At 40.6% G+C, this 26989-nt stretch overlaps 2 protein-coding genes across 2 annotated transcripts; one reads left to right on the top strand and one right to left on the bottom strand.

The window, feature by feature from the left end:
- Window positions 1–640: 640 nt before the first annotated feature.
- On the bottom strand, window positions 641–20886 carry LOC137284609 (cytosolic Fe-S cluster assembly factor NUBP2 homolog). Its single transcript, XM_067816490.1, has 8 exons — window positions 20863–20886; window positions 19068–19186; window positions 18103–18191; window positions 17225–17334; window positions 15822–15976; window positions 14696–14806; window positions 13074–13143; window positions 641–6149 (listed from the first exon to the last, which is right to left on the bottom strand). The coding sequence occupies exons 1-8, from the start codon at window positions 20876–20878 to the stop codon at window positions 6007–6009; spliced, it is 813 nt and encodes a 270-aa protein (XP_067672591.1). The 5' UTR covers window positions 20879–20886; the 3' UTR covers window positions 641–6006.
- A 21-nt stretch (window positions 20887–20907) lies between these two features.
- On the top strand, window positions 20908–26678 carry LOC137284608 (matrix-remodeling-associated protein 7-like). Its single transcript, XM_067816488.1, has 2 exons — window positions 20908–21221; window positions 23035–26678. Exons 1-2 carry the CDS (start codon window positions 20984–20986, stop codon window positions 23283–23285), a joined length of 489 nt encoding a protein of 162 aa, XP_067672589.1. The 5' UTR covers window positions 20908–20983; the 3' UTR covers window positions 23286–26678.
- Window positions 26679–26989: the final 311 nt, after the last annotated feature.

Here is a 26989-nt window from a genome sequence, read left to right as displayed (position 1 = left end):
TTAGAATGTAGAAAAAATAGAGAATAACCCTTGAGGCACGAGTGATTATACATGTTACGTTCTACGTTATCGCTTCCTTCAACGTTATTATTTACTTCAAAGATTTGTGGGTTGGGGTTGTTTGGGTTTTTCTTTTGTTTGTTTGTTTGTTTTATATTTGTTGTCATGACAAATCTGCAAGGTGCGATTAAAGAAGGAATGTCATCTGTGTGCAGTAAACAGTTCCACGTTGTATTTGCACTGCATGCTATGCGCACTTGAAGACAACTGTAGACAGGAGTCGAGTTTAAGAAATTTCTACGTCCAACGTTGAAGAGTTCGATCTTAATTAAGATCGCGATCTTAAATCCATGATGTCTTAAGATCGTGTTTGTGCAAGTGGATTAGGGCAATTGTATGGTGATTGTAAAGTTGATTGTAGGGGCCTAAGATTGATTGTAACTAAGATTGCTCTGTGCAAGCGGGCCCTGGTCTGTCCAACAATCCAGGGGCAATTGTGCAGCCGATGATAGGCGCTGGTTCGCTTCTCCCTTCACTCACCCTCAAAATATGGCATACTGGGAACTCGGTGTCATGGCAGTAAAAGCTTCTGGTTGACTGGTGTTGAAACAGTTAATGAAAAAAGGACAATGCCACAAAGTTCTGATGGAATACATGCAATATTCTGTTTTTATTTAACATTATCACATATTTATATAACAAACACATATATATGATTGTACACTGCAGTATGGACGAATGGTTTGCATGAAAGGTTCCACTGGTCAAACAGAGGTTCTGAAGCAAATTAATCATAGCTGATAAAGGTCAGGTGTATTTACACAAATTACTAATAAAAACATAATTCTGTAAAACATGCAGTTGGAAGATCCATGTTAACCACTAAAGTAATAGCTACATGTGTCACTTTAGACAATATACTGATGAAACATACAGGGGACAATTCAAACAGAAGAATTGGAGTATACAAGGACACCTCTTGGCCATGACACCAATAACCCTTAGACCCAGAAACATGATTCTCTGGAGCTTCATATGCCTTCTAAAACCTGTCAATCCAGTAGTATCACCTTGTCGACACAAGTAATCCAGAAACATTGCTTTCTGGACTCGTGGACATAAGTAATTCAAAAACATCCCCTTTAGGACCCAAGTAATCCAGAAGCATCAACTTGTGGACCCAAGTAATCTAAAAGCATCACCTTCTGGACCCAAGAAATCCAAAAGCATTACCATCAGGACCAATGCAATCCTAAAACATCTCCTTTGGGAACATCTTCTGGAGCCAAGTAAACCAAAAACGTCCTCTTCTGGATCGAAGTCATACAAAATATCACTATCTGGACCCAAGTAATCCATAAACATCCCCTTCTGGACTCAAGAAATCCATAAACATCACCATCTGGACCCAAATGATCCATAAACATCACCCTCTGGACCCAAGTAATCTGAAAACATCACCTTCTGGGGCCCATTAACCCAGAATGATCGATTTTGGGACTTCAAGAAGCCTCATCTTCCTGACCCCAGTAACCCAGAAGCATTACCTTTAGGACCCATGTCATCCAGAAGCCTCATCTCCTAGATCATTTAGGGAATGCTAAGCAAGTTTCAATAATTTATTACACGAGAACAGTCATGACATATAGGACAAGGGCAAGAGATGTCCATAATGTTAGACAATAGCAAAACTGTTTGAAATTCATCCATTTCATTGTTATACTTGAGACTGAGAAGTGTTGTAAAGACTGATTTTTAATAGGTTTTCAGAACCATCTGAACACTAGTAAGTTTTTCCACCTTTGCTGATTTTAGATGCGATGAAACAGAGCATAAACATGTGGTAAAAAATTCCATCTTGGATCACTGATGTGCTAAGAGTTTACATGAACAAGCTCTTAATATTAAACATGAACTTGTAAGGCAAACAATTAAACATTCCTGATGTATAAACAATGTCGAACATAAATTGATTAATACAGACAAATATGTTTCAGAGTCACTGTGATCTGCACTACTTGTCTTGAGAGAAAATAAAAATATGTGTTCTGTTCTATTGAGAAATTGCATTTTTACAAGTATTTTGAGTTTAAAAATAGCTAGAATGTAGTAGTAGAGGAATGTAATGCATGAAAGCCCATGAGTGTTGGTAATGCTTCAAAGCCAGTCTTAGTTACTTGACTGACAACTCTTGTTTACTACGTTTACAGCTAGCATGAGAGGCATGGATCCTATATGTCCTGTACCAGGCTCTACCCTATCACCATCCATAGTTTACACATGATCAACACTATCAAGGCTCACCACAAATAATTGTTTTACAATACTGCTCTAAATGTTTGAAGCCGAAAACAATTCTGTGAAAAGTTTTATTTGAATTCATCTCAATCAAAATTTAAAATACGCCATTTCCAAATGAATTTTCTTTTGACCTATGTGTAACATATGCTCCTCAGATGTAGTTAAAGAACACTCAGTTTTCATATGACTGAATTAAATATGATTTAGAGAAAATTATCCTTCAATTCTGTGATCCAAACTCAAAAAGATTAAATCAAAAGAAAGAAAACAATATCATTTAAAAAGACAGTGAAATACCCACTACATACAAAATTTCAGTCTATCCTAATCCTAAGCACATATTCAATGGTAGCACCAACATGTTGCCATAGCAACGGACAGGGCAACATCACCAGTAGCAGGGACATTACTAGCTGTACAGAGGCATAAAGGGTTTTACTGTCAGCAGCAGATTCCCCTAAGTGGCTACTCAGACCAAGCCTCCCATCCCTCCAAGCTTGAGGGAATATTTGTTTTGCCATGATTCATAAAACTGAAATGCATGCCAAGTATGTACTGAAACTGATTATCCCTATCCAAAGTTGAGTAGAATACTATCATGTTAATGCTTCCAGAACAGCTACTGGCACATACTGATACTTGTAGACTTCAGCGATATTAACTCAACCACACAGTCCTGATATGATAACATGTTTCTTTTGAGACATTGATACTTGGATATATTAGTGATATCAATATCACCACATGTTGATACTATGACATGTACTTATAGACATATTGATACCTGTATATTTCAGTGATACAATATCACTACATACCCTGATGCTAAGACATGTACCTATTGTCATATTGATACTTGTCTATTTCAGTGATATGAACTCAACCACATAGTCCTGATGCTAAGACATGTATCTACTGAGACACATTAACACTTGTCTATTTCAGTGCAACTGACATAACCACTTGCCGTGATACTGTAACATGCATCTATTGACAGACACCGATACCTGGATATTTCAGTGATACTGACATAACCACTTGCCCTGATACTATAACATGTATCTATTGACAGACCCCGATACTTGGATATTTCAGTGATACTGACATAACCACTTGCCCTGATACTAACATGTATCTATTGACAGACACCGATACCTGGATATTTCAGTGCAACTGACATAACCACTTGCCCTGATACTATAACATGTATCTATTGACAGACACCGATACCTGGATATTTCAGTGGTGTCAACTCCAACACACATTCCTGACACTATTATACATACATGTATCTACCAACACACTGCTACTGGTATAGCTCAGCATTGTGATCTTTGCTCTGTCAAGCTCAACCAGATTTTAGTAACAACCGAGAGTTTTTATCAATATGTTGCTAAATAATTCCACATCAACTGATCAACTGACATTATGAAGAATATCAATTATCAGCCAGTATCATGCCTTCAATAGACATTTAGAACTAGAACTTCAAGACATAAAAACTTTATCTTTAACAGCCTATTCTGTGACTGACTTTGTGAATGTATTCAGCACTAAATTTGCATAGGACAAAATTCAAAGCCCAAGAATAAAATACAAACCTAAATGTTTCAAAAATAAGAAAAAGTAATTAAAAAAATAAACTAAACTCTCACCAAGTATTGGGAGTTCTCAGAATTCAACGTATATAGAGTTGATAGACAGTTATTTCAAAATGGTATCATGAATGATGTTTGATTTAACAAGATGTTAAGAATGTCTGCACGTATTGCTTTAGAAATAGTTTTATTACCCTCAAACTGTTCAAAGATCAGATGAAAAAGTCAGGTGGTTAAATGTGCATCATTCTATTGTGCTATATCCACTCAATAAACTACTTGTCACATGCACTCTTTTTTATCGAGTCACATTGGAAATTTCTAATGGCTAGTGAGTCTTCACCAATGATGTCATCCAGTCAAAAAATGTCAGGAGACATAGTGACAAAATAGGTTTCAAGAAAACTGAATCAGGATTATTACTCTACTGGCAAACCAGGATAAGTTGGATCGGCACAGAAAACGCATTAACGAGAAATAGGCAGTACATGGCAATGAACAAACCCATTTGGTTTGTGAAAGGAAGAGCAGATGTAGGTTAGTGCATGTGCAGTGTATGACAATGAAATTGATTCCGCACTGAGATAGACCAAGCGCTTCACCCTTTGCACTACATTTGGACAAGCTGGGGCCCCTTTGCTGACAATGGCAAGCTGGCAGCCAGTGGGTGGCACTCATGCATACTAATATAAGTCAACTGTCAGGTCAGTGTTTATTTTTGTTTGCCAGTACTCTGCGGTAACTTCAGTGAGACAGTTGGTGAACACCATGAAAAATAAATGTTTTTCGTCATGATACATCATATTTTCATAACAAATGTACAGTTAATGCTAGTAAAGACTGGTCTACTGGCTTCATAAAATTATACTCTGCACCAGTTGTGTGGAAATATGTACTGTGTACCATCACTGATCCAAACAACACGGTATCTACAACAGTTAAACAAATAACAACAAAAACCAAAAATCTTCTAAAGAAAAAAACTAACAAACAATGATTGTTTCTGGGTATATGTGGGTATCTGTTTTATGATTACAGTCAACTCAAGTGATGGTTTCAATAAATTGAATCTCAATAATCATGTGCAAAATTTTAATTTAAATTATTTTAGTGCAAGGTGATATATAAGGTGACTCATAAAACACGCTGACCACATATGGAGGGTAACTTCTGTTATATTACCCGTAGGGACATTTTGAAAAAGATTTTAAAAGAGGTATCAAGCTGGAGTGAGAGGGAGTGGTGTATCAAAATTGAAATGTGACCTTACATATTAAACCAGAATTTGTGTGCCATAAAACTCGCTGCTGTCTTTCTTATTCATCAACTTACAGAATGCCAATCAAACAGTTGTGAAGCAGAAAATAACATCCACAAATCTAAAACAATTCTATCAACATTGTACAATAAAACATTTCCACAGCGCTCACTCCCTACAGTTCTCACATGACATCAACCTGGAATGCCTTGTCACTCAAAGATGCGATGACAATACAAGAGAAGGCATCTCATGTTTCAATGACAGCAGAATGAAAGGGCAGGAAAGTTCTGATATATACTGATCGCACTTAAAATATAATGAACATGGCATCAAAATCAACAAGTCTAATAGTATTTCTTTTCAAAGTCATGACTGAGGTAAAACAATACTGATGATGATTGTATTCACCTGAACTCCTTCTGTGATCCGATTCCATTTCATAATAGTTTTCACTAAATCTGGCTGCTGCGTACCTTAAAATCTTTATGCCATTCTTATGAAGATTATCATTGATCATGAGGATCAGTTTATACTATGGTTAACACACGGAGAGCATTCAGTTATCACAATGCTGATACCATTCAAGGGATCTTACAGTTGCCATGGTCACGCTATTCACTTCCTGCTTTTCTAGAAACAATGATGTGAGCACCATATAATGAGGAAAGAAACTACACGTTCACATCATCACAAGGTGTGACGAGAGGCTGCATGATCTGCCATGTACATCAACACAGGAATGTACTGTTTACATTTGGACAGCACTATATTCACTTCCCATGCTCCGCAGTGAATGCTACTTCTGCATGGAATATATTGGAGGTCCCTGATTGGCTGGTGTTGTTGTCATGGTAGATATTCATCCACCTTCATCAGTTTCTTCACCACTCCCTGAATAGCCCCAAGAGCTGGGGAGTCTTTGTATGCCTCTGCAATATTCTTTCCCTGGTCCAGGCTGGCAGTGAGCTGGGGGTCCAGAGGAATTGATCCTGTAACACATCATTATATAAGCAATGTATATGTGACAGAAAATATGTATAATCAGTAAACGAGTATAATTACTGAAAATTTCAGTAATTATGTATAATGTCTGATTCACTCAGGAATTATGTCATAATTACTGAAATTTTCCTTACATATAATTCCTGAAATTTAAGAAACAAAATTATACATGTTTACTGAATTCGTTTGAATTACTGGAATGTTGACATTACTTTTAAAGTCAGTCAGGTTTTCATAGATATATCTTTGGGGAACAAGGTACAGCACATTGATTTTCATGAGCTTTTATTTCACTGTGTTCATGAAATTATATTTGAACAATGTTGAGTGACAATTTATGTATGTTGAGTGTCAGATATATGTCAACAGGTCTGAAAGTAAGATATTTATGATATTTTATGAATGACAACTTTATTAAAATCTAAATATTTTAGATATTTAAATACTTATCTTACCATAGGTCTTATGCATATTACCTCAAGCTTCGCTAGTAGAGATCAGACAGACGTTGATTCGCCATTCCCTGAATGGCTACCTCGTATAATCTACGGATGTAGTCACGGAAGTGACGTGATCTCCCTACTCGCGGGAAAGCGAGCCATCCCAAAATTCACTTTTACTGGCAGCAGGAAAGAAAGGTCCGATGAGTCCAAAGTGGGGAGGAGCATCCAGCGTTGGGAGGGAGTCACCGCCCTATGGTAAGGTAAGTATTTAAATATCTAAAATATTTAGATTTTAATAAATTTTTAATTTACCTTACCATAGGTCTTATGCATATGGCTTCGACAGAGAGGACGGTGGTGTGGACTCCGGAGGACCTTCACATCTTCAGCAGACCAAGCACATGCACAGGAGACCCGGGAGACCAATGCCAACGTCACAGGGCAAACCTGGAAACAGGACAAAGCATAACCCAAGGGAACTCCAAAGAGAAACCGACGCACCCAGAGGGTGAGGTTAATCTTAAGACCAAAGGTAAGAACAACACAATTACCTAATGGGCGGAAGGCTGGGTGAGTTGCTGTGCAACCACCAACGGGCCAAAAGACTGAAGCCCCTCCATGTCCTCGACAGCCAAGTCCCTCAGGTAGTGTGAGGCAAAAACGGTGGACGACTTCCAAAAACAACCCTCCATAATCTGTGGCACCGTACAGTTCCTGTGGAGGGCCATAGTGGACGCCAGGGCTCTAATTTCATGGGGGTTGTTCGCCGTCGGATGGGGGAGTTTCTTGGCATCGTACGCCGCCAGGATAGTCGCACGAAGCCACAGAGCAATAGTGTTTCTATTAACTTCCCCCTTGCACGATGAAGAAAAAGGGATAAACAGTCTCTTTCGGGAATGTCTCTTCAAGGCAGACCTCTGGATGTAATATCTAAGGGCCCTGACTGGACACAGGAACTCCTCCTCCGTATCATGTCGTCCGAGGATGGTCGATAAAGGCGGGATGGAGAACCGTCTATCTGGTTGCCCGGGAAGCTGATTCTTGGCAATGAAGTCCCACAGCAATCCCAAGTGGACTCGACCATGCCTAGCTTGTTCAAAACGCACTTGTGTGACATCCAGGGCATGAATCTCACTAACTCTAGCTGCCGTAGCTAGGGCAAGTAAGAAGACCGTCTTCCTGGACAACAGCTCGAAGGAAGCATCCTCTAGGGGCTCATATGGGGAGCCTCTCAAGTGTTGCAAAACAACATTCAGATCCCAAGCTGGAGGGCGGAACTTGACCTTCTGGTCCTCCAACTTGAACGCCTTCAGCAGGGCAACCAGTTCTGGAACTTTAGAAATCTGACGATCCGTCTTGACCGCCAAGACGGAGTTCAACGCTGACAAGTAGGTACCCAACGTACTCCCTTTGAGATGCTTGGAATTACGTAGAAACATCAAAAAATTCGCCACGAACTGTGGGGAAGCTGTCATGGGATCCTGTGATCTCTGAGCACAAAAGCTTTCAAATGAGCGCCACTTGTCATCATAGAGGGATCTGGTGGATGTCCGATGAGCTCGGGTTATGGCATTCGCCACATGCAAGGAATAGCCTTTCGCCCTTAATGCCTTCTGTAAATGGTCCAGCCGTGCAGATGGAATCTCAGCGGATCTGGATGGAGTTGTTGGCTGTGCGGATGACGAAGGAGGTGTGGCCAATCTGGAAGCTGAACCGGATCTCCGCTGACGAGGCGTCGCAGATCGGGGAACCACGGTCTGGCTGGCCACCAGGGCGCGACCAAAAGCAGTCTCAGGTTCTGTGTCTGCTTGATCTTGCCAATCACTTCTGGGAGAAGAACGGGTGGTGGAAAAGCGTACGCGTCTAGACCCTCCCACGACAGAGATAGAGCGTCGACTGCCCAAGCCTGTGGATCCGGTACGGGAGACACGTAAGTTGGTAGCTGATGGTTGAAGCTGGTGGCGAAGAGGTCCACCAGGGGTCTTCCGTGGCGAAGGCAAATCTGACGAAACACGTCTGGATGAAGCATCCATTCCGTCGGTGAAGGTCTGCCTGGGTGCGACAACGCGTCTGCCAGAATGTTCTTGCAGCCGGGTATGTGTCGAACCCTGATTGTGATCCCGTTGCTGTCTAGCAGATCTGCTAACACGAACATCTGGTCTAGAAGTTGCTTGGACCTGGTCGTGCCCTGATTCCGGATAACCCAGACGACTGTGGAGTTGTCCGACGCCACCAGGAGCTTGGTGTTGGACAAAATCGGTAGCCAGCGGCGAACTGCTAGAATGACGGCTTGCAATTCCAGGTTGTTGATGTGCCACAACCTTTCGGCGTCGGACCACAGCCCTGAGGTCGTTCGGCCCGCCAGATGGGCGCCCCACCCTAGTAGAGACGCATCCACGAACAACTCGTGGTCGTGACTGGAGTCTTCCAAACAGACGCCGACGCAGACATTCGATTCTACCATCCACCACCGGAGATACTGATGTAGATGTGGAGGTAGAAGAACCCGTGACTTGAGGTCGTTCATCTGGATGAATGGTGACAGAAACCTCTGGAAGGGCCGTAGCATAAGGCGCCCTCTGAGAGTAAGATCCTGCGCCGATGTCAAAAGACCCAACAGAGACTGCCACTCTCTGAGGGTCATGGGTTGAGAGAGACCTCGATCCGCAAACGCCAGAATCTTTAGCCATCGATCTGGAGGGACCCTGACAAGATTGTCTTTTGTTAAAAATAATCCCCCGATGAAGGTCAGTTCTTGAGTTGGTTCCAGATGTGACTTGTTGGTGTTGACCATCCAACCCAGTTGATGCAGCAGGCGGGTGGAGAAGTCCAACTGTTTGCGTAGCAGTAGAGGACTGCCGTGGTTGAGAAGGCAGTCGTCTATGTATGGATCGAAGTCCACTCCCCTTAGATGAAGAAACCTGGTAACCGGAAGCGTGATGCGTGTGAAAAGCCACGGGGCCGTAGAAATGCCAAACGGAAGCACCCTCCACTGGTAATGTATTCCGTTGAAGACGAACCTCAGGTACTTCCTGTGACGCGGATGTATGGGAACATGTAGGTAAGCGTCCTGTAGGTCCAGACTGGCTAGCCAAGCCCCGGGAGACAATTTGGCTCGAATCTGCTCTAGGGACGTCATTCGGAAATGAGGAGGGTCGGCCAGATACTGTCTGTTGAAGACCGCCATGTTGTGAATCATGCGCATCTTGTCGGAATCTTTCTTTGGCACCAGGAAGATGGGTGAGTAGAACCCCGGGGAGCGGTGGGGTTCCAGCACTGTCTCTATGGCTCTCTTGGATAACAGAATGTCGATATTGGACTCTAGGAGAGCTAGTTGGTGTTGAGGATATATCCGCGACTGGGGAGTAGATGTCAGCGGTGGAGTCTCGACCAATGGTAGTTTGTAGCCGGACTTCAGAATCTTGCTTACAAACGGATCCTCTAGGAATGACCAGTTGGGCCAGAAGATCCCTAGTCTCCCACCTACTGGAGTCGGATGGACAGGTACGACTGGGGGTGGGAGGTCCCAGTCGGAGACATCCACGGCTTCAGCGACCAGAGTAGGGGCGCTTGCCTCTGCCTCGCCCTGGCGTCGAGGGGGTGTCCCGGCTGCGCTCCTGGGGCTTCCGCTGAGTGTCATTATCCTTGGTGCGGCCCCGTCCCCTCCCAAAGGAGGAGCGGATGGATTCCCTCCTGGGAATATAGCGCTTCTTTCCACTTCCTCTGGCTCTGCCACGAAAGGCAGAACCAAGCGCCTCAAAGGTAGACAGCGCGACTTCAGTGTTCGTTAATTCCGCGTGCGACTTGTAAATATCTGGAATCTTGTCGGCGAACAGAAACTTGGAAGTGAAGGGAGCCCGAGGTAATTGGCGCTTAAATTCCTCCTGCCAATTACATGTATCCAGGAAGCCGGAGCGGCGAACCGAAGTAGTCATAGCCAACGCTGCACGTAAGTGACCGAGTAAGTCATGAAGAACTTTGCCCTGCCACTGGAAGATCGTCGTGAGATGATCCACCCTGGAGGCGTTGTCTTCTGATAGGTCTGCTGCAGCCGCTGAAGTAGCTGAGGCTAACGCCGAAATGGGTTTAAGCATACGCTTGAGTTCCGTGTCAATAGCTGCTAATTTGGAGTCCTGCACTTTATAAGCTGAGAGTGAAGAACTTGACAAGCGCTTGAGTGAGTCGTCCTGGGCTGCACCATTATCTGTGAAGTCTAGGCTGTGGATCTTGTAATCTGACTTAGACGCCTTGATCGTAGGATTCAGAGACAGCTTGGCAAAATCCTCGTCCAGGAGAGACACTGCATCCGCCACCATAGGATGAGGTGGAATGAGTAGTTCCGGGGACAAACGGATGGACGCCGGATTATTAGGATCGACTGACGGAGAAGGACAGTCAGGTAGCCTGTCAGCAATCCACTCAAACACTGCCGATAGTGGTAGATAGGTGCCATCATCCTCGCCTACACCTGCCTCTTCTTCATAGTCAGGGCAGAAGTGTTGCTCCTCCAAATCTTCCCAAGAGACTGAAGTCGATTCCCGCCGCTGGGTGGAAGAGGTAGAAGGCGTCCGAGTAGAAGAATCCTTCAGTGAAACTCGCGAGGCCTCTGGTGAACGTGAACGCCGGGTTCTGGAAGAGCGCCGAGGAGATCTGGATCGCGAACGGAAGCGCCGTCGTCTAGGAGAGCGTGAGCATGAGCGCGAGCGCCGGCGCCGACTACGGTGAGGAGAACAGGAGCGCCGATTCCTCGGAGATCTGGACCATGATCTGCGTCTCGAGCGCTCAGCTTCTAAGCGCCGAGCGCGCTCCTCGTCTAGCTGACGTTGTAGCACCTCTTCTCTAGATAGCGTGTGAGAAATCCTGGGGATCCGGTAAGGCGCTGGCGGAGGCACAGGAGCCGGCGTCTGAACAAGCGCTGGCGTAGGTATAGGTGCTGGTATTGGAACCAGTGAAGGTGTCCCATCAAGGCTGTAGACGCTGACGTGGGCATAGGCGCTGACGTAGGTGTCGGTGCTGGCGTAGGCGTTGACGTTGAAATTAGTTCGGGAATCAAGGCAGGCGCTGACATGGGCGCTGGCACAGTAGCTGAGGTCGGCGCTGGCTCTCTAGTAGAAGTGCTGGGCGTCAGGAGAGACCGTAATAGCCTCTGAACTTCTGGGTGCGCTAAGGCGTCCGGACGGGATAAGTCAACAAAGGCGTCCGAGCGAAGTGGCTCCGGAGACGATCGAACCGGCGTCGTAGATGAGCGCTCCAAACCAGACGTCGGCGTTGGTGCTGTAAAGGTAGGCAGCTCCGGGTCGTCCTGTAAAGAACCTAAAGAAGAAGCTGGGGAAGACATTCTCCTCTTCCGCTGAGTAAACCTCTTTCTACGGACAGCTAAAAAGGTCTTGAAATCCGCCACTGAAAGACTAGTACAATGCTGACAGCGGCTGTCAAGGGAACAGGTCTGCGATGCACAATCCGGACACCAGGGGTGGGGATCCTTGGCTGACTTCTGCCCCTTGCAGACAGTACAAAACTGCAGAGTCATACACAGTTAACTGCAACAGATAAAAACATACCCGAAGCGTGAAATAAAACAATAACGCTAGAGGTAGAAACGAAAAACACCCCTACACAGAAAATGCAGCAAAAGCGCACCCCCAACCTAAAGTGGGTACGCCTGTAAGCTCGCGACAGCGACGGCTAGCAACCAACATGGCTACCTGTGAAACATGCCACGTGGGACAAAAAACACATGAAAAACGGCAAAAATCGGGAGGAAATACCATACAAAATAGCAGAACAGATGGAGGAAGTATTCCTGACGGAATAAAGAACCTCCAAGGCCGCCATGACACCTCACAAACGACGCAGGAAAACCCACATCGAAGTGAGAAAAAAAAGAAACATTTACAACACGAGGTAGCAAGGTAAGTGAAGTTAAATTCAATTTAACTAACCACACACCTAGGGAAACAAGACATACCTACCTGTTGAACGACAACTTTATTCAACACAATAGAAAACTCCGAGCGAAACAAACACGTCTGATCAGACGAACGCTAGAAGTAAAAGTGAATTTTGGGATGGCTCGCTTTCCCGCGAGTAGGGAGATCACGTCACTTCCGTGACTACATCCGTAGATTATACGAGGTAGCCATTCAGGCAATGGCGAATCAACGTCTGTCTAATCTCTACTAGCGAAGCTTGAGGTAATATGCATAAGACCTATGGTAAGGTAAGTTAAGAATTCTTTATTATATTACCATGCATACGAGTGAAAACTCTTGCTTGACAATAATATGAGAATAAATACTAAACTGTGCACCAAAATATAACAAGAAGAAGAAGCTGTCATCCATAAAGTGACTTTCTTATTATTAATCACCTTCTAAATTTCCAGTCAAGCAGGTCTGTCTGTTTTCACAAAGTGATCAACAATTGAATAACATGTTTTACAGGCATAAATAAAAACAGTTTTCTCACCTAAGAAAGGTACTCCACTCTGCTTTGCTAATGATTCTCCACCACCTTTTGAGAAGATGTTGGTACATTCCTGCAAGAAGTACACATCAGACCATCATTGCATATTGTTGCCAATATTTGGCCGAAGCAGCAAATATTGTTGTCAGTCAAAAGTCTTTAAGGATCAAATTTTGTTTGTAACAATATCAAATGAAAGACATAATGTCCATAACAAAATTATATTCATCAAACAGTTGACTTCCTCTTAACCAAGCCAACCCTGTTTATTGTAAATCTCACAACACCAGAAACACATAATTTACTTTGCATTTCTTCAATGACCATTAACTTAATTATCCTTATAAAGTGCGAAGGAAAGTTCAACGAACCCTGATAAACATTTAAATGTTTAGTTAGTTTAATGGAAACTGATAACTATAGATTATAAAGCTACCATGTCAATAATATAAATAGTTTGGACCACTGATCTGATTTATAAGATTTGATTCATGTTATATTCTACTGAGTTACTGTCTTGGAGTGCATGAACTACTATTTAGGAGTGCCATGAGCTATCACTTAGGAATGATAGGAGTTACTGTCTAGGAGTGCCATGAGCTATCATCTAAGAGTGCCATGATCTATCACCTAGGAGCACCACAAGCTATCATCTAGGAACACAATGGATCTACCATCTAGGAGCGCCACGAGCTACCATCTAGGAATCCCACAAGCTACTATCTAGGAGCACCACAAAACACCATCTAGGAACACAGTGGGTCTACCATCTAGGAGAGCCATGAGCTACCATCTAGGAGCACCATGAGCTACTGTCTAGGAGTGCCACAAGCTACCGTCTAGGACAGTCTAAGTAAACTTAGTCTCAGTGTTATTCGTTACACTCAACCACTGAGTCTAACAAATCCTAGTAGAAGGTCATGTCAGGTAACCTTTGAGCGACACATGACCACCCAATCAATAGCGAAACAGTTAAATAGATTTAATCAACCACACAATGGCTACTACTTAGGGATCGGAAGCACTTACAAAATATTCAGGTCACTGACACAGATCTCTCCACAAACCGCATAAAATACAGATATTTGACCTGCAGCATATACACTTTGGGTTTTCTGTTGGCATGGTTACCATAAGTTAATATTTCCACAAGATGACATCCTTGAATATTGCCAAAAACACTATTTTCAGTGCCTGTTAACTTGCCGCTGTCATGGTTGTAACATGCGCTGTGTGCATCATCCGGAAGCAATTGTACACTAAATAGCATCCGGAATTGTTCGGGTACGAACCTTCTTGAGATAGAAAATTCAAAAGGTATGTGATGAATGTCCACTTTTGTGATTTGGTAAGCTGTGGTCAATCTGATTGGTCAATCTCAAAGGTTACCTGATGCAACCTCAAATGAGGTTTTGTTTGACTCAGTAGTGGAGTGTAACGAAAAGTACTGAGGCTAAGTTTACTTAGACTGCTATCTAGGGGCACCATGAGCTACCATCTAGGGGCACCATGAGCTACCATCTAGGGGCACCATGAGCTACCATCTAGGGGCACCATGAGCTACCATCTAGGGGCACCATGAGCTACCATCTAGGGGCACCATGAGCTACCATCTACCAACTTACAGCACAGTGAGGACAGACATAGCCACTCATGTTCTCTATGATGCCGATGACGGGTATCCCTGTCTTTTTACAGAATGTCAGCTCTCTCCTCACATCACCAACAGCCACAGCCTGTGTATATTTACATATAACAGATTATATGCACATAAACTGAACAGCAAAGAAATAAAAATCTGGGTTTTTTGGTCAAGTTTTTAAATAGAAGACATATACATGAACGCTTACTTTTACGAAATTTCATTTTTTTCGAACTTGTGTTCTTTTGCTGTTCAACATATTATAGTCAGTGATACTCTGAAATCAGTGAGCGAAATGATCTGGTTGTTTGTAAATACAACCCTCTGTAAATCACATATGGCCATTATTGCCAAATGTGTAATTCAGTACCATCGACATATTCCCTAAGTAACAACTATTGTATGAATGTGAGGATTGGACAGGCAGAAGACATTTACTAAGATAGAACTTTCAGGATAGGATATTTATATAGCGCACATATCCAAGCAACCAGTGCTTGCTCAAGGTGCTGGTACTGGTTTCCCTCAATCATTGAATGTCAATCTCAATGTCACATCGTATTATCAATCTGAACTCTCTGGGGAGTATACAACTCTTGCTGCCACAGTTGGGACACATAGTTACAGTACTTTGTCCAACTTTACTGCACGTATTCATGTGGCCACCATCTGGTCATATACCAATGGATTCATGGGTTGTTTTAAGTGAACAGGGTTGTGTACTGTACACTATGGGTTGTGAGAGCACAGAAAGAGCCTGCACACAAAGTTGACTCCAAGGCGTTTACACCTGGTCACAGGTGGGCTTGATCCCAACACCTTAACCTCACTGGATCACTAACCTGGTGCTTTAGAAATGGCATTGTCCATTTTGAGATAACTGAACGTATAACTGTACACAGGATGATTGTATTATCTTGTGACCTGACAAGATTGACATGTAAACTATATTAAGTACATAAACTACGTCTTATGCCTGAATTACTTCTAAACTCACCCATGAATATGGGTCGGGGAGTAAGATTACAAAAATATGAAAATACACAATTTACAACTTGTAAGTGTCCCCTTTGTTGGGTCACTCAATTAATTATGATGTCAGAACCTACCTGTGGTGTAGTGACTAGAACAGCTCCATCAGGGTTGTACTTCTTCAAGGCTTCCATTACCGAGATGTGTTCGTCAGAGGTACCGGGTGGGGTGTCGATGATCAGGTAATCCAAATCGCGCCAGTACACATCACTCAGAAACTGCTTGATCATGGCTGCAGAGGAAAACAGTACATACAGTGTTGGAGTTGCATTCTATGCTCCTTTCAACCAAATATATGTATCCCTTACACTGACTATACTGCTGCTGCTGCTTGTTACATGACACTTTATTATGCTACTGGATAAATAAGGAAGAAAGCACCATGACAGTCGCCATCTTGCACGCCACATGGCTTGAAAACGAATGACCTGATGGCAAAGTTATAATGAATTATGAACGGAAAATTAAGTGTACCTGTTCAACCCATTGCTTGTGCAAAAAGAAATGTACTGAACATACAGAATTTGCTTCTTTCTCACTCATAGTATTTGCTTGAAGAATTCAATTCTTAGGAACCCATGCACACCTCTTGACACATGAACGATAGTGTGAAAAGTGAGGTATGAGGTTCACGTTTAGAGTTACATGCTCTTGGCCATTGGGGACCTCAGGGGCCCAGAAAAGGTGGCCGAAAAAGACAGAAAAAAGTTTTTTGTTTTGCAATGTTTTTCTGAAATATTAGTTATAACTGTCACAGGAAATAAAATTGGACATTTTAATGCTTACAAGTACCCCAAGGAGGATCTCCCTTGAATAAGACCGCTACATGATGGGCCTGTGCATAAGGAAATCTGATTGATATTATCATCAAAAATATTGACTCAACAAAGTGACTTAGGCTGGACACCTGATCCATGAAGTTGAACATTTTGGACCATCACCACCCTGGAATCCCGAAAGGAGTTTAGCAATATTCAAGCAGTATCAAATCAGAGTGAGTGAGTGAGTGAGTTTAGTTTTACGTCGCACTTAGCAATATTCCAGCTATATGGCGACGGTCTGTAAATAATCGAGTCTGGACCAGACAATCCAGTGATCAACAACATGAGCATCGATCTGCGCAATTGGGAACCGATGACATGTGTCAACCAAGTCAGCTAGTCTGACCACCCGATCCCGTTAGTCGCCTCTTACGACAAGCATAGTCACCTTTTATGGCAAGCATGGGTTGCTGAAGGCCTATTCTACCCCGGGACCTTCACGGGTCGTATCAAATCAGAGACACCAGAAATAGGTGACAGGTGGGGAACTGAGCCTGGGTCTTCTGCATGAGCTAATGCTTTAACCAATAGAGTAGTCCATTTCCCTTGATGATTGTTGAAAGCTGTATGACAATACTGTATGGATGTAACATTTCTATGTAAAAAGGTTTTATCTAAAGGTTTTTTTGTATGTTACATTTCTAAAGAGTAATAGTTACCATTTTTCTTGGGTCCCCTCCACACTACTGCATCATCCCTGTTGTTGAGCAGGAATGCAATAGACATGATGCCTATCCTTTGTTCCTTGTCCACGTACACTGGCACCCACCTGGCACAATCAATAACGGTCAAGAAGCCATGCTGGTTTTGGACCATGACGATATCAGAGTACAAAAGTCCTGTGTTCAAACTTGCATCATAAAAACCAAACGACTTCCATTAATCCTGACAACACTATACTGCCTCTGCTCTGATCAGAGCAAACTGTAAAGCTGTCTGTTGTATCTGCATTAATCTGCATAGACATTATGCATTTGCTTTGACCGGTCTCAAACTACAGTCACTGTACAAAACAATTTTCTCTGGTTTCCATTTCCATTTACTGACACTGTTACAATTGTTTGGATGCATGTTTGAGTGGCATTATACAAGTTGAGACATACAAGCAGAGTCAATCTCCTGCTTGACAATGGTACAGGAAACTATCAAACCGTCGCACTCACAAAATAAAGAAGTGTTATCCACAAAATACTGTTTTACATTGTATGGATGCAGTGAAACTTAAATTTTCAACACCAGAAAGCCAAATGCAATTAGCATAGACCAGTGCTATCATAAACCAGTGTTATCATACTTTCTTACAAGTAACTCAATAAACAGACGAGGAATGAAAGTAAGAACACTGAACAGGATACATTAAGAATCTCAAAGGATATTAAACAATCTTCTAAATTACATCCACTTTTAATCTTAAGTTTGTTACAAAAACATTCACCAATTTTTGAAAAGTATTCTTATTGGCACAGGTAACTCACAAAAGTCATCACTAAGTTCTTCACAAGTGCAGCTACATACAAACATTTCCACCACTGCTTACCCATCTGGGCACTGATGGATTTCATTGCCCTCCACATTAAACATGCGTGGTATGCTGGGGCCACAGAGGTCAACATCAAGCAGGCCAACCTGACACAAAATAGTCATTAAAACCATCATCCATTCTGATCTAGGGATAACAGAATTCAGTTCAACCAAACGATCCCACCCTCTGAACATAACAAGGTGATGATAATAATTACCATGTTCCTCCATCAAAGTCTAATATTGCTGTACAAAAGAGCGATTTTCAGTGAAGTCGTGAAATAATGCCATGCATAACTTAAAGAAGTCAGGTGAGCTCTACAGTGTATATGCTTGATAATAGTACCAGAATCTGTATCAAAACATCACACTCATCATGAAGTAAAAGATATACTTGCCATGATATATTGATGATGATTTGGAGATTTAATGTGTACATATCAGTAAAACTTAACACGTTTGTGTCTGGAACCTGTTATAAAATCTATATATTCAGGCATGTCAGCTAAATGTAGGATGGATGCCTGACATAACTTACTGGCAAACAAGGATAAGCTGAGCACTGACTTGACACCTGACCCATATTGGCATGTATGAGTGCTGCCCACTGCCGCTTGTGAATGAAGGTTGTCCGCAATCTAGTGTAGTGAAGCATATGGTCTGTCATATGAGCAGGCATAGTATGCGCGGAATCCCTGTCATTGTCATGCACTGCATGTGCACTAGCCTACATCTGTTCTCACTTTCACAAACCAAACATGTTTGCTCAGTGCCATGAACAGCCTACAGAAGCGTGTTCTCTGCACTGATCAAACTTATCTTGTTTGCCAGTAGGCAGCAGACATTAATCACTTGGGACAAACTCATTACCTCTGGCTGACGTGAAGCCATAATGAGTGCAAAACTTAATACAAATGCATGACTGACATATCCTTAATACATCTGAGAGATAATCTGGCACACAAATGGCACCCTGCATACCTTCTTTCCTTCAGCTCTTAACCCAAGTGTCAGCTGGGTGGCAACTGTGCTCTTTCCTACGCCTCCCTTTCCTGACAGCACCAGAATGACATGGCGGACAGTTGACAGGTGATCTGTCACTACAACAGTGGAAATATACGCCCATTACCATAGTTCCATGGATAACGACGGCAGAACTTCAGGACCAACTATTCCCACGTCTTTACATGTGTGTCATAAAAGAAACGTTCATTGCAAAGAAGTGGTTTTATCCAGCATAACAATCATAAAGACAGAATCACTACATGTAAGTGAGTGAGTGAGTGAGGTTTTACTAAACTTTGAGCAATATTCCAACAATATCATGCAGGGGGACACCAGAAATGGGCTTCACACATTCTACCTACATGGACAATCAAATCCATGTCTTGGGCATGAACCATAAGGCTACATTATCAGCCTACTTGAATGTGAATAGACCAGAGCCAATTACATTCGCATTACTGATTGAATAAAATGAAAATTTAAAAAAGAAATTGTGTGATGTTGCTTATAATAACAAACACTGGATTGTCAGAGCCAGACTTGTTTGAAATGCCATGCTATAATCTCGCAAGAACTGCTGATTCTTAAGTGCCTAAAATGACAACCCAAAACATAAGTCATTATTCTACCATAAGCCACAACCTTAACATATGTAATGATACTGCATGTTCCAGCCATGAAACAGGGATAGACACAGCTACATGGTGGCAAAGTTATTTTAACCAAACATACTCTAATGATACTGAGAGATTGTTTCTAAAACGGTTAGGCAAGCCCTCAATATTATCTAAATATATGTAACTTTTCATACTGTCGAGCATACACATAGAAGAATTGGTTTACGCGCATGTAATCTACCCTTACCCATACACAACTAACCAAAAATAGCCTGAGACAACTGACATTATGTGAGGTGCCAACAAGCTAACAGCTGTGCCATCTACAAGGATGATAACAATAGCAACCTGGAAGATTGTTTTCCAAAGTACTCTCAGTCATCAGACAATCAGACATTTTGTCTGTCGATACATGATTATAAATATTGCTGTCAAATGTGAGATATTTAATTCAAGTGACAACCTGTGGGTATCCACTCTGTTTAAGCATATTAGTTGTATCATATTTAATGCCACTAAAAGCTACAACACATATTCCAGGGATACTATAATAAATCTGGAAAACAGATCCTTCCATTCCCCCACATTCTTTCGTCTGCAGATTAACAGGCAAAAGTAAGTGGTTCAACCCTTTATAATGTACTTAATTTTGGGGCTCTTAGTTATTTTTGTGTGTCCTCTGTTACTTGTTGTGTTAGGCTTTGTTAATAATTCTAGTATCAATACATAAATGTTATTTTTGGATGGGGGGACGGAAGAAACTCTTACCAAAATCTGCCATGTCATGCTTACTTGTACTTATACTTTCACATAAACCCACATAACACAGACTAACAAGAATATTGTCCAGAATAATTCCGAATAGCTCATACATGAATGTCGTAGGCTTATAAACATTCGCCTTACTATTTAGCTTCAAATGGCATTGAAGGACGTGAGTGTGAGACAATGCTGTGCAATTAGCATGGAGACAGAAAATCCAAAATTAAATGATTCACGCAGTTAAATGTGCTAACATCATGACACCTGCAAATAAACCAGACAAGATTTGAATGACACGCATGCAATGCCAGTGACAACAATAATCAACGAAATCATTCCGCAACTGGGAATAAATCTTCTACATTGAATATTGTACGGTAATTTGTTAGTACCCGTGGGCGCGGCCATCTTGAAAATGTGGTCTCGTAACGACACGCGAGACGCGAGATTCGTCTCGAACGTCAACACAGGTCTACAAGCTGTCATATTTGATGACTAAAACTGCAGAAGAAAATGTTGGATCTTTCGTTTATTTTTGATAATGCTGCAAGTATTTCTGGTGTAGTGTTAGGTTTTACAATCATTGCACTTATACTGTCAACGAAATATACGTTATCAACGATAACAAGGATCTGGGACGCGGGTGATCCCCGCAAATTGAGTGCAGACGATAAAGACAGTGAGCAGGGAGACGGAGAAGATTGTGATGGCGACGATGAAGCAGAAGATGATGATGATCAGCATAAAGGAGGTAAGGTTTACCGTCTAGTATTGCTTTTGTACATTGCGCTCAGGGAATAAAATAAGTTGTCAATATATTTGAAACGAGAGGGGGCTTATTCAACTTTCAAATTCAATTCAACACTTTAGCTTCTCGTGATATTTTTGGGGTTATCTGCTTTTAGAAGTGGGCGAATATTGTACTTCAAAGTTTTTCTGTTATCCCATGTAAATGCAAAGCTATCCATCTTTTTTTCTTTAATGTGCATAAATGTAATGTTGGAGTTTGTCTAATCTTGTCAGTGTTTTTTTATGGTAATACTGCACATTCAAATATCCAAAACAGTGAACATTGATGACGTTCAAACTGTAAATCAATCCTTTCAAAAAGTATTGTTCTGAGTGTTACAAAACTCATGCAAGTGGTGAAAATCAAATCATGATCGCATATGGAGAACCTTCATCAGAAACAAAACCAGATCTCTCAGTCATCTAATCATCAATTAAGGGCAGTTTTAATGATCCACTTGATCACTAGTTGCCCGTTAGCATCAGACTCAACAACATGATGCTGATCTAAAATACCTAATGCAAATATCAGTGATAGGTCATCATGCCAGTGATAATTTATCTCAGATTTCATATTTTATCAACCAAGTTTGTTAACACCAGTTTGTTTACCAGAAGTCACTAAGGGGTTCTTTGCTGTTTCTTATTGAACATGTTGTAAAGGATGTTCATCCGTAGCTTCTTGTTTTAAGCTTTGTCTGCAATAACCAACAACAGAAGCCAAACCAGTCACAATTATAGTCAATAATGAACAAATTTTGATTCTGAGAAGAAAGAGCTGATTCATGTTTCAAAAGTTTAAAACTTTGAAGTTTCTTCCCATGTTGAGTTAACCAGTGTATGAAATAGCATCTACCCGGCGGCTCGCTGCTTGCTAGTTACATGGCTTACAACTTTATTGTATAGCCAGCCCTGTAGGCCAATCCATTTTCCATGGGTATATATTTTACCATGTCACAGACTATGGGGGACTATGGGGGATATTTTGAAAATAGTTTACAATTCTGGTAGCTAGACGACGTCTGTATGAAGAGTTCATGATCAAACCATAACTTCCATAGATCATCCTACCTTTTTATCTAACACTAAATGTGATTGGTCTTAAGAATGCTTTCTGTGACCATGTCATTTTTGTTGAATTTGCTGTTGCACGTTTACTTTTCACAAGGAGAGTTACAAATCCCCTGTGCCAATTGTATGAATAACATGTAGAGAAATGAACTTTTGCATATGTTTAACTTTACCTCACTATAAGTAATTCTTTGATAAGAGTAATTTAATACCTGACCTCAGTTTCCTGTTTTTAATACAGGGCTGGTTACATGTTAACAGGGCCAGCAACATTTTTAAGTTATCAGCCCGGTGGGATTCCTGTCCTTCTTAGGAGTTTCATACATTGGTTAACCTGTTGCATTTTGTCTGAAAATCAGATTAGTGATATGCACTGGTGACTTTATCCTGTAATTTCATGAAAAAGAATACTACCAAAATACCTTCTTTTCGCAAAGGTCAAGATCACTGGAAGTCATAACATCCATTGTCTGTCTTTGCTACCTGTTGTAATGTGTTCTCGGTTCATTCATAATTATGATACAACTGTTATTGGAAACTAATAACATGTACAATTTTGGAAGTTGAGTTATTTCTGAGTATACAATACTTTTTAAAAAAAGCAGCATAGAACCGAACAACTTTTAGACTTATCAGAAAAATACCAATAACAAACCCTTTACCTTGATATTTAGTATGACTATTTACCATTTTGTTTCCAACAGATGGTGATGGCTTGGGTGGGAGAGACCCTGTAGAATACTGTGAACACATTCAAGGGGAGGTGAAACGAGTAAAGCAAAGAGTCACAACAAAGAAGATTGAGGAAGGGTTGACTCCAGAGCAGCTGAAAGAAGAGCGGGACATTCAACGAGAACAACTTGCGCAGATCTTCAAGATGATGGAAACCCAGCCTGACAAATTCGGTGTGACATCTATGGAAGATGTTCAGCGTCAGATGTCTTTGTATGGATAGATACCAATTGGCCTTGTAACTTAAAAATGCAATGCAAAATGGAAAACACTGATTTTCAAATATCTTGAAAGGAAGTTAATATCAGCTGTCGGAACAAGTTATGTTCCACATCTACAGAGATGCCCAAGACAGCTTTTACTTACTGAATGAAATGCATCATTGGTATCATCATTGTGTTGCTTTCATCTGAAAGGATATATACTTGATAATAAGTTATTCAGATATCTAGGTATAAGATGTGCATGTTGTATTGATGATAAGCACTCCATGACATTTCAGACAAACCATACTAAAGGACTAGTAATTCTGCCTGATTATCTAGGTTTAACACTGCATAATATTTAGTTTGCCGTCTGAGAATTCAACAAATTGAACATGTTACAACATGTAGAAGGAAAACGTGTTCATTATCAACAACAGTTTTCTTGCAAGATGTCTGAAATTCATGTTTCTGATATTTCAACTATAGCTATAGCATTGTGTGCACAACTGTTTAAGAACATTAATGTTTCAAACATTGGTTTGTTGTGATGTTCATGATTTAACTATTGTGTGTTAATTACCAGTAATGAAAAGTATGAGTTGAACAGTCGGTGGTGTTTTATATGGATAATGTGAAGTTTTCAGATTTTAGGTCATTGTTTGATGTTGATACAGTTGTATGTTGTGATATATAATTGTAACTGTTATATCAGTTTCAGTGAAATGATTTTGCCTTTTAATTTTTTAAGTGTTCACTGCATTTATGTATTTAATATGCTGAAAGAGTAGTTTGTTGATAACAATGTACTGTTTTCATCTGCAGGTTGTTGTATTCTTCAGAGGTCATAGAACTATAGTGTATTGCAGCCATACCTAAAAATGTTCTGGCATCTTTGTACACTGTAATATACAAATGTAATTATGACTGTTTCATAGTACCATTAAGTGGGTTTTTTTCCAGCAATCATGATAATGCATTTATGAATCATCAGCCAGAGTGATATCTTGTATTAAACAAAAGTAGATATCACTATGTATAAGCTGAAGCTTGACAAAGCATTTGTTCACGCTGTTTATGATATGGTCATTGAAAATACTTTTAATTTGTCTGCTAGTTAAAGTTTCTATAAAATTTAGTTTTACAGTGTTTAGGTGTTGTAATTAAACAGTGTATATGGTCATAGTTTCAATGTAAAGATCTGCGGCTGCTACCAGTTCTATGCCATGTGCGAGTCCTTATACTAAATACCGGTATGTTAGGAATTGGAGCTTTTTCAGAAGTAATAGTTCTGTCCTGTAATTGAGCATTGGTCCAAAGATATACACTTTATGTGTCTGTAAAAGCCTGGATCAGACAATCTCTTGACCAGTGAGCAACGTCACAAAGCCCAACAGCAGGAAAATGCCTGAAACATCTACCAGCATGACATTGTTATAACATGTAATATTCACTGACTTAACGCTTGACATTCTGACAGCCCTTATGGTATCTTTTACATCAGACTCACCAATTTCCATCTCTGTTATCACATTTTCTGATAGTCAAACAGCCTTGTGGTAGTAGTTATGTCTGTGCTCATATTTCATCTCGGCAGCAACACATTGTCACTTAGGCCAATGTCTTTACAATGTTTCTGGATCAATGGACATTTGCATTTGTGCATTGATTGTTATTACGTTTATTAAAACCATTTTGGCAAAGAAGGTTTTGAATTGTGCTTTATGTCGAGGGTATGGACATGATAGACAGTTCTGAAATACAACAAATCCTAGGAATCATGAACAACTATGTAAGTCTTTTTTTTTAGTTTTCACTTCGATGGTAAATGTTGTCTTTTGTTTGTCTCATTGTTTACTTGGAATTTACCACCACTGTGTTCTTCTTTACTAGACATCAACGCAGCTGAATGTCAAAGTGTGGTTCAGCTTGGCCACAGTTTCCTTTATGTGTTTTCCACAAAAAAGTATTAGTTTACCCTGTTTACTCTTACCATGCTCATATTGCAGGTTCTAATTCATCTTCATTGTGCATTTAATGTCAGGTGTAAAATTACAGTGTCTACTTGACTTTGTTTAATGCAATGGATATGCACAATTGTATTCTTAATGAAGTGAAATGTAATCAGGGTTTTCAGCTTTTCATTCATGAACAGATTTCTTAGATGAATTTGTGACTGACCTTTAAAGGTTAAATATCTAACTGCTCAGTTTTAAATCGTAGACTTGTAACTTTCTGGGAATATCACACAGATAGGAATGGTATTAATTTCTGTCACTTATACAGGGGTATAAACTAAGAGCAAATTCAAACTAGTCATCACTTCATTTCTAACTACTTATCAATGTAGTATTACTGATAGGTTGGAAGGTAAACAGATCCTTTGAGGTCTTATGCTATAGGTTTAAATCTAATTACTGTTTCCATTTCTTTGGTTGTCTCTGCCAAGTACATTTAAGTACTTTCATTTATTAAATGAAGTTCACAAATGCTTCCTTATCTTAGAAAACATAGGATTTTCTGATGAATGAAACCATCACCCTTCTTAATGTTAGTGTGACAGAATGTTCTACACTGTTTTTGTTTTGAAATGTTGAATGATGAGTGACGGTTGAATGAGTGTCATGGTGTTGATCATGATAAAAATAACGATTGTTTGATTTGTTGTAGAGATGGAAGATGAATGCTCAGTTTGTAAAGGAATGTTCCTTGATCAGCTGTTGATGATTCATAACGAATTAGGATATGTCACTTTTACTGAGTCTTTATTTCAGTATCATGTTTATTTAGGCTCATAAAGACCAATTTGTGTTAATTCTTCAACTAGGATACTACCAGAAATATATTAACAAAATAGATACAGAAAACACACCATACACAAATATAGTATTTCCATTCCAGTATTCCAAGATGTGGGACCAAGATACTGAATGTATAATTTTTACAAAGTATTTTATAATTGGGAAACATGACAAGTGAAGTTAACTGTTGTCATTTCTCACATTTTTGTTTTTGAGTCCAATTTTGTTACCAAGTAGAAGCCTTACAAAATTTTAAGTCAAATTTGGATAATTTCTTTTCAGTATTATGTAAGTATTGTGATACCATGCCAGTACCTACCTAGTCCTTACAAATTGGAGGTACTACACAACTTATTAACATCATAATAATAGAAGAAAAATAGACTTATAGAAAAGAAACAACGAATGTTCAAGAATTCTGTAAGTGTACTGACAACAGCGATACTTAATGGGTTTTTTCTTTAAAAAAAATTGCTAGAATGTGTGGTATTGAATAATACCAAAGTGCAAATAATGAAAAATCAAAGTGTGAATCTCGTCTTTTGCATGAGTGTAGTTTAAAGATGTCTTAAAATTTGTTGTGTTTTCATGAATAAAGTTTGTATGAAATAGCAGTTCTAAAGTTATGATTCCATCATTTTTTTTGCAGCTGGTTTGTTTTCTCACATAATCACTGAAAGGTGGTAATGTTAAAGGCAGTGTTACAGTCATAGGTGATGTATATTTCGCAAAAGACCTTAAACATCTGATTTCTTCATCTGTTACAGCCGGCTGATGTGGCTTCACAAAATCTCCCAATCATGGATAAGCAGTGAAGTGTAACAGTTACTGCAATACAACATACTCTGTAGCTATTATTCCCTTAAGGCATTTGTAGACCTAACCCTCCCATCATGAATACAACCTAACTAAACATACTACAT

The sequence above is a fragment of the Haliotis asinina genome, chromosome 5, assembly GCF_037392515.1.
Source record: "Haliotis asinina isolate JCU_RB_2024 chromosome 5, JCU_Hal_asi_v2, whole genome shotgun sequence".
NCBI lineage: Eukaryota > Metazoa > Mollusca > Gastropoda > Lepetellida > Haliotidae > Haliotis > Haliotis asinina.
The sequence above is the reverse complement of the archived record's forward strand: the minus strand, read 5'-3'. Positions and strand labels throughout refer to the sequence as shown.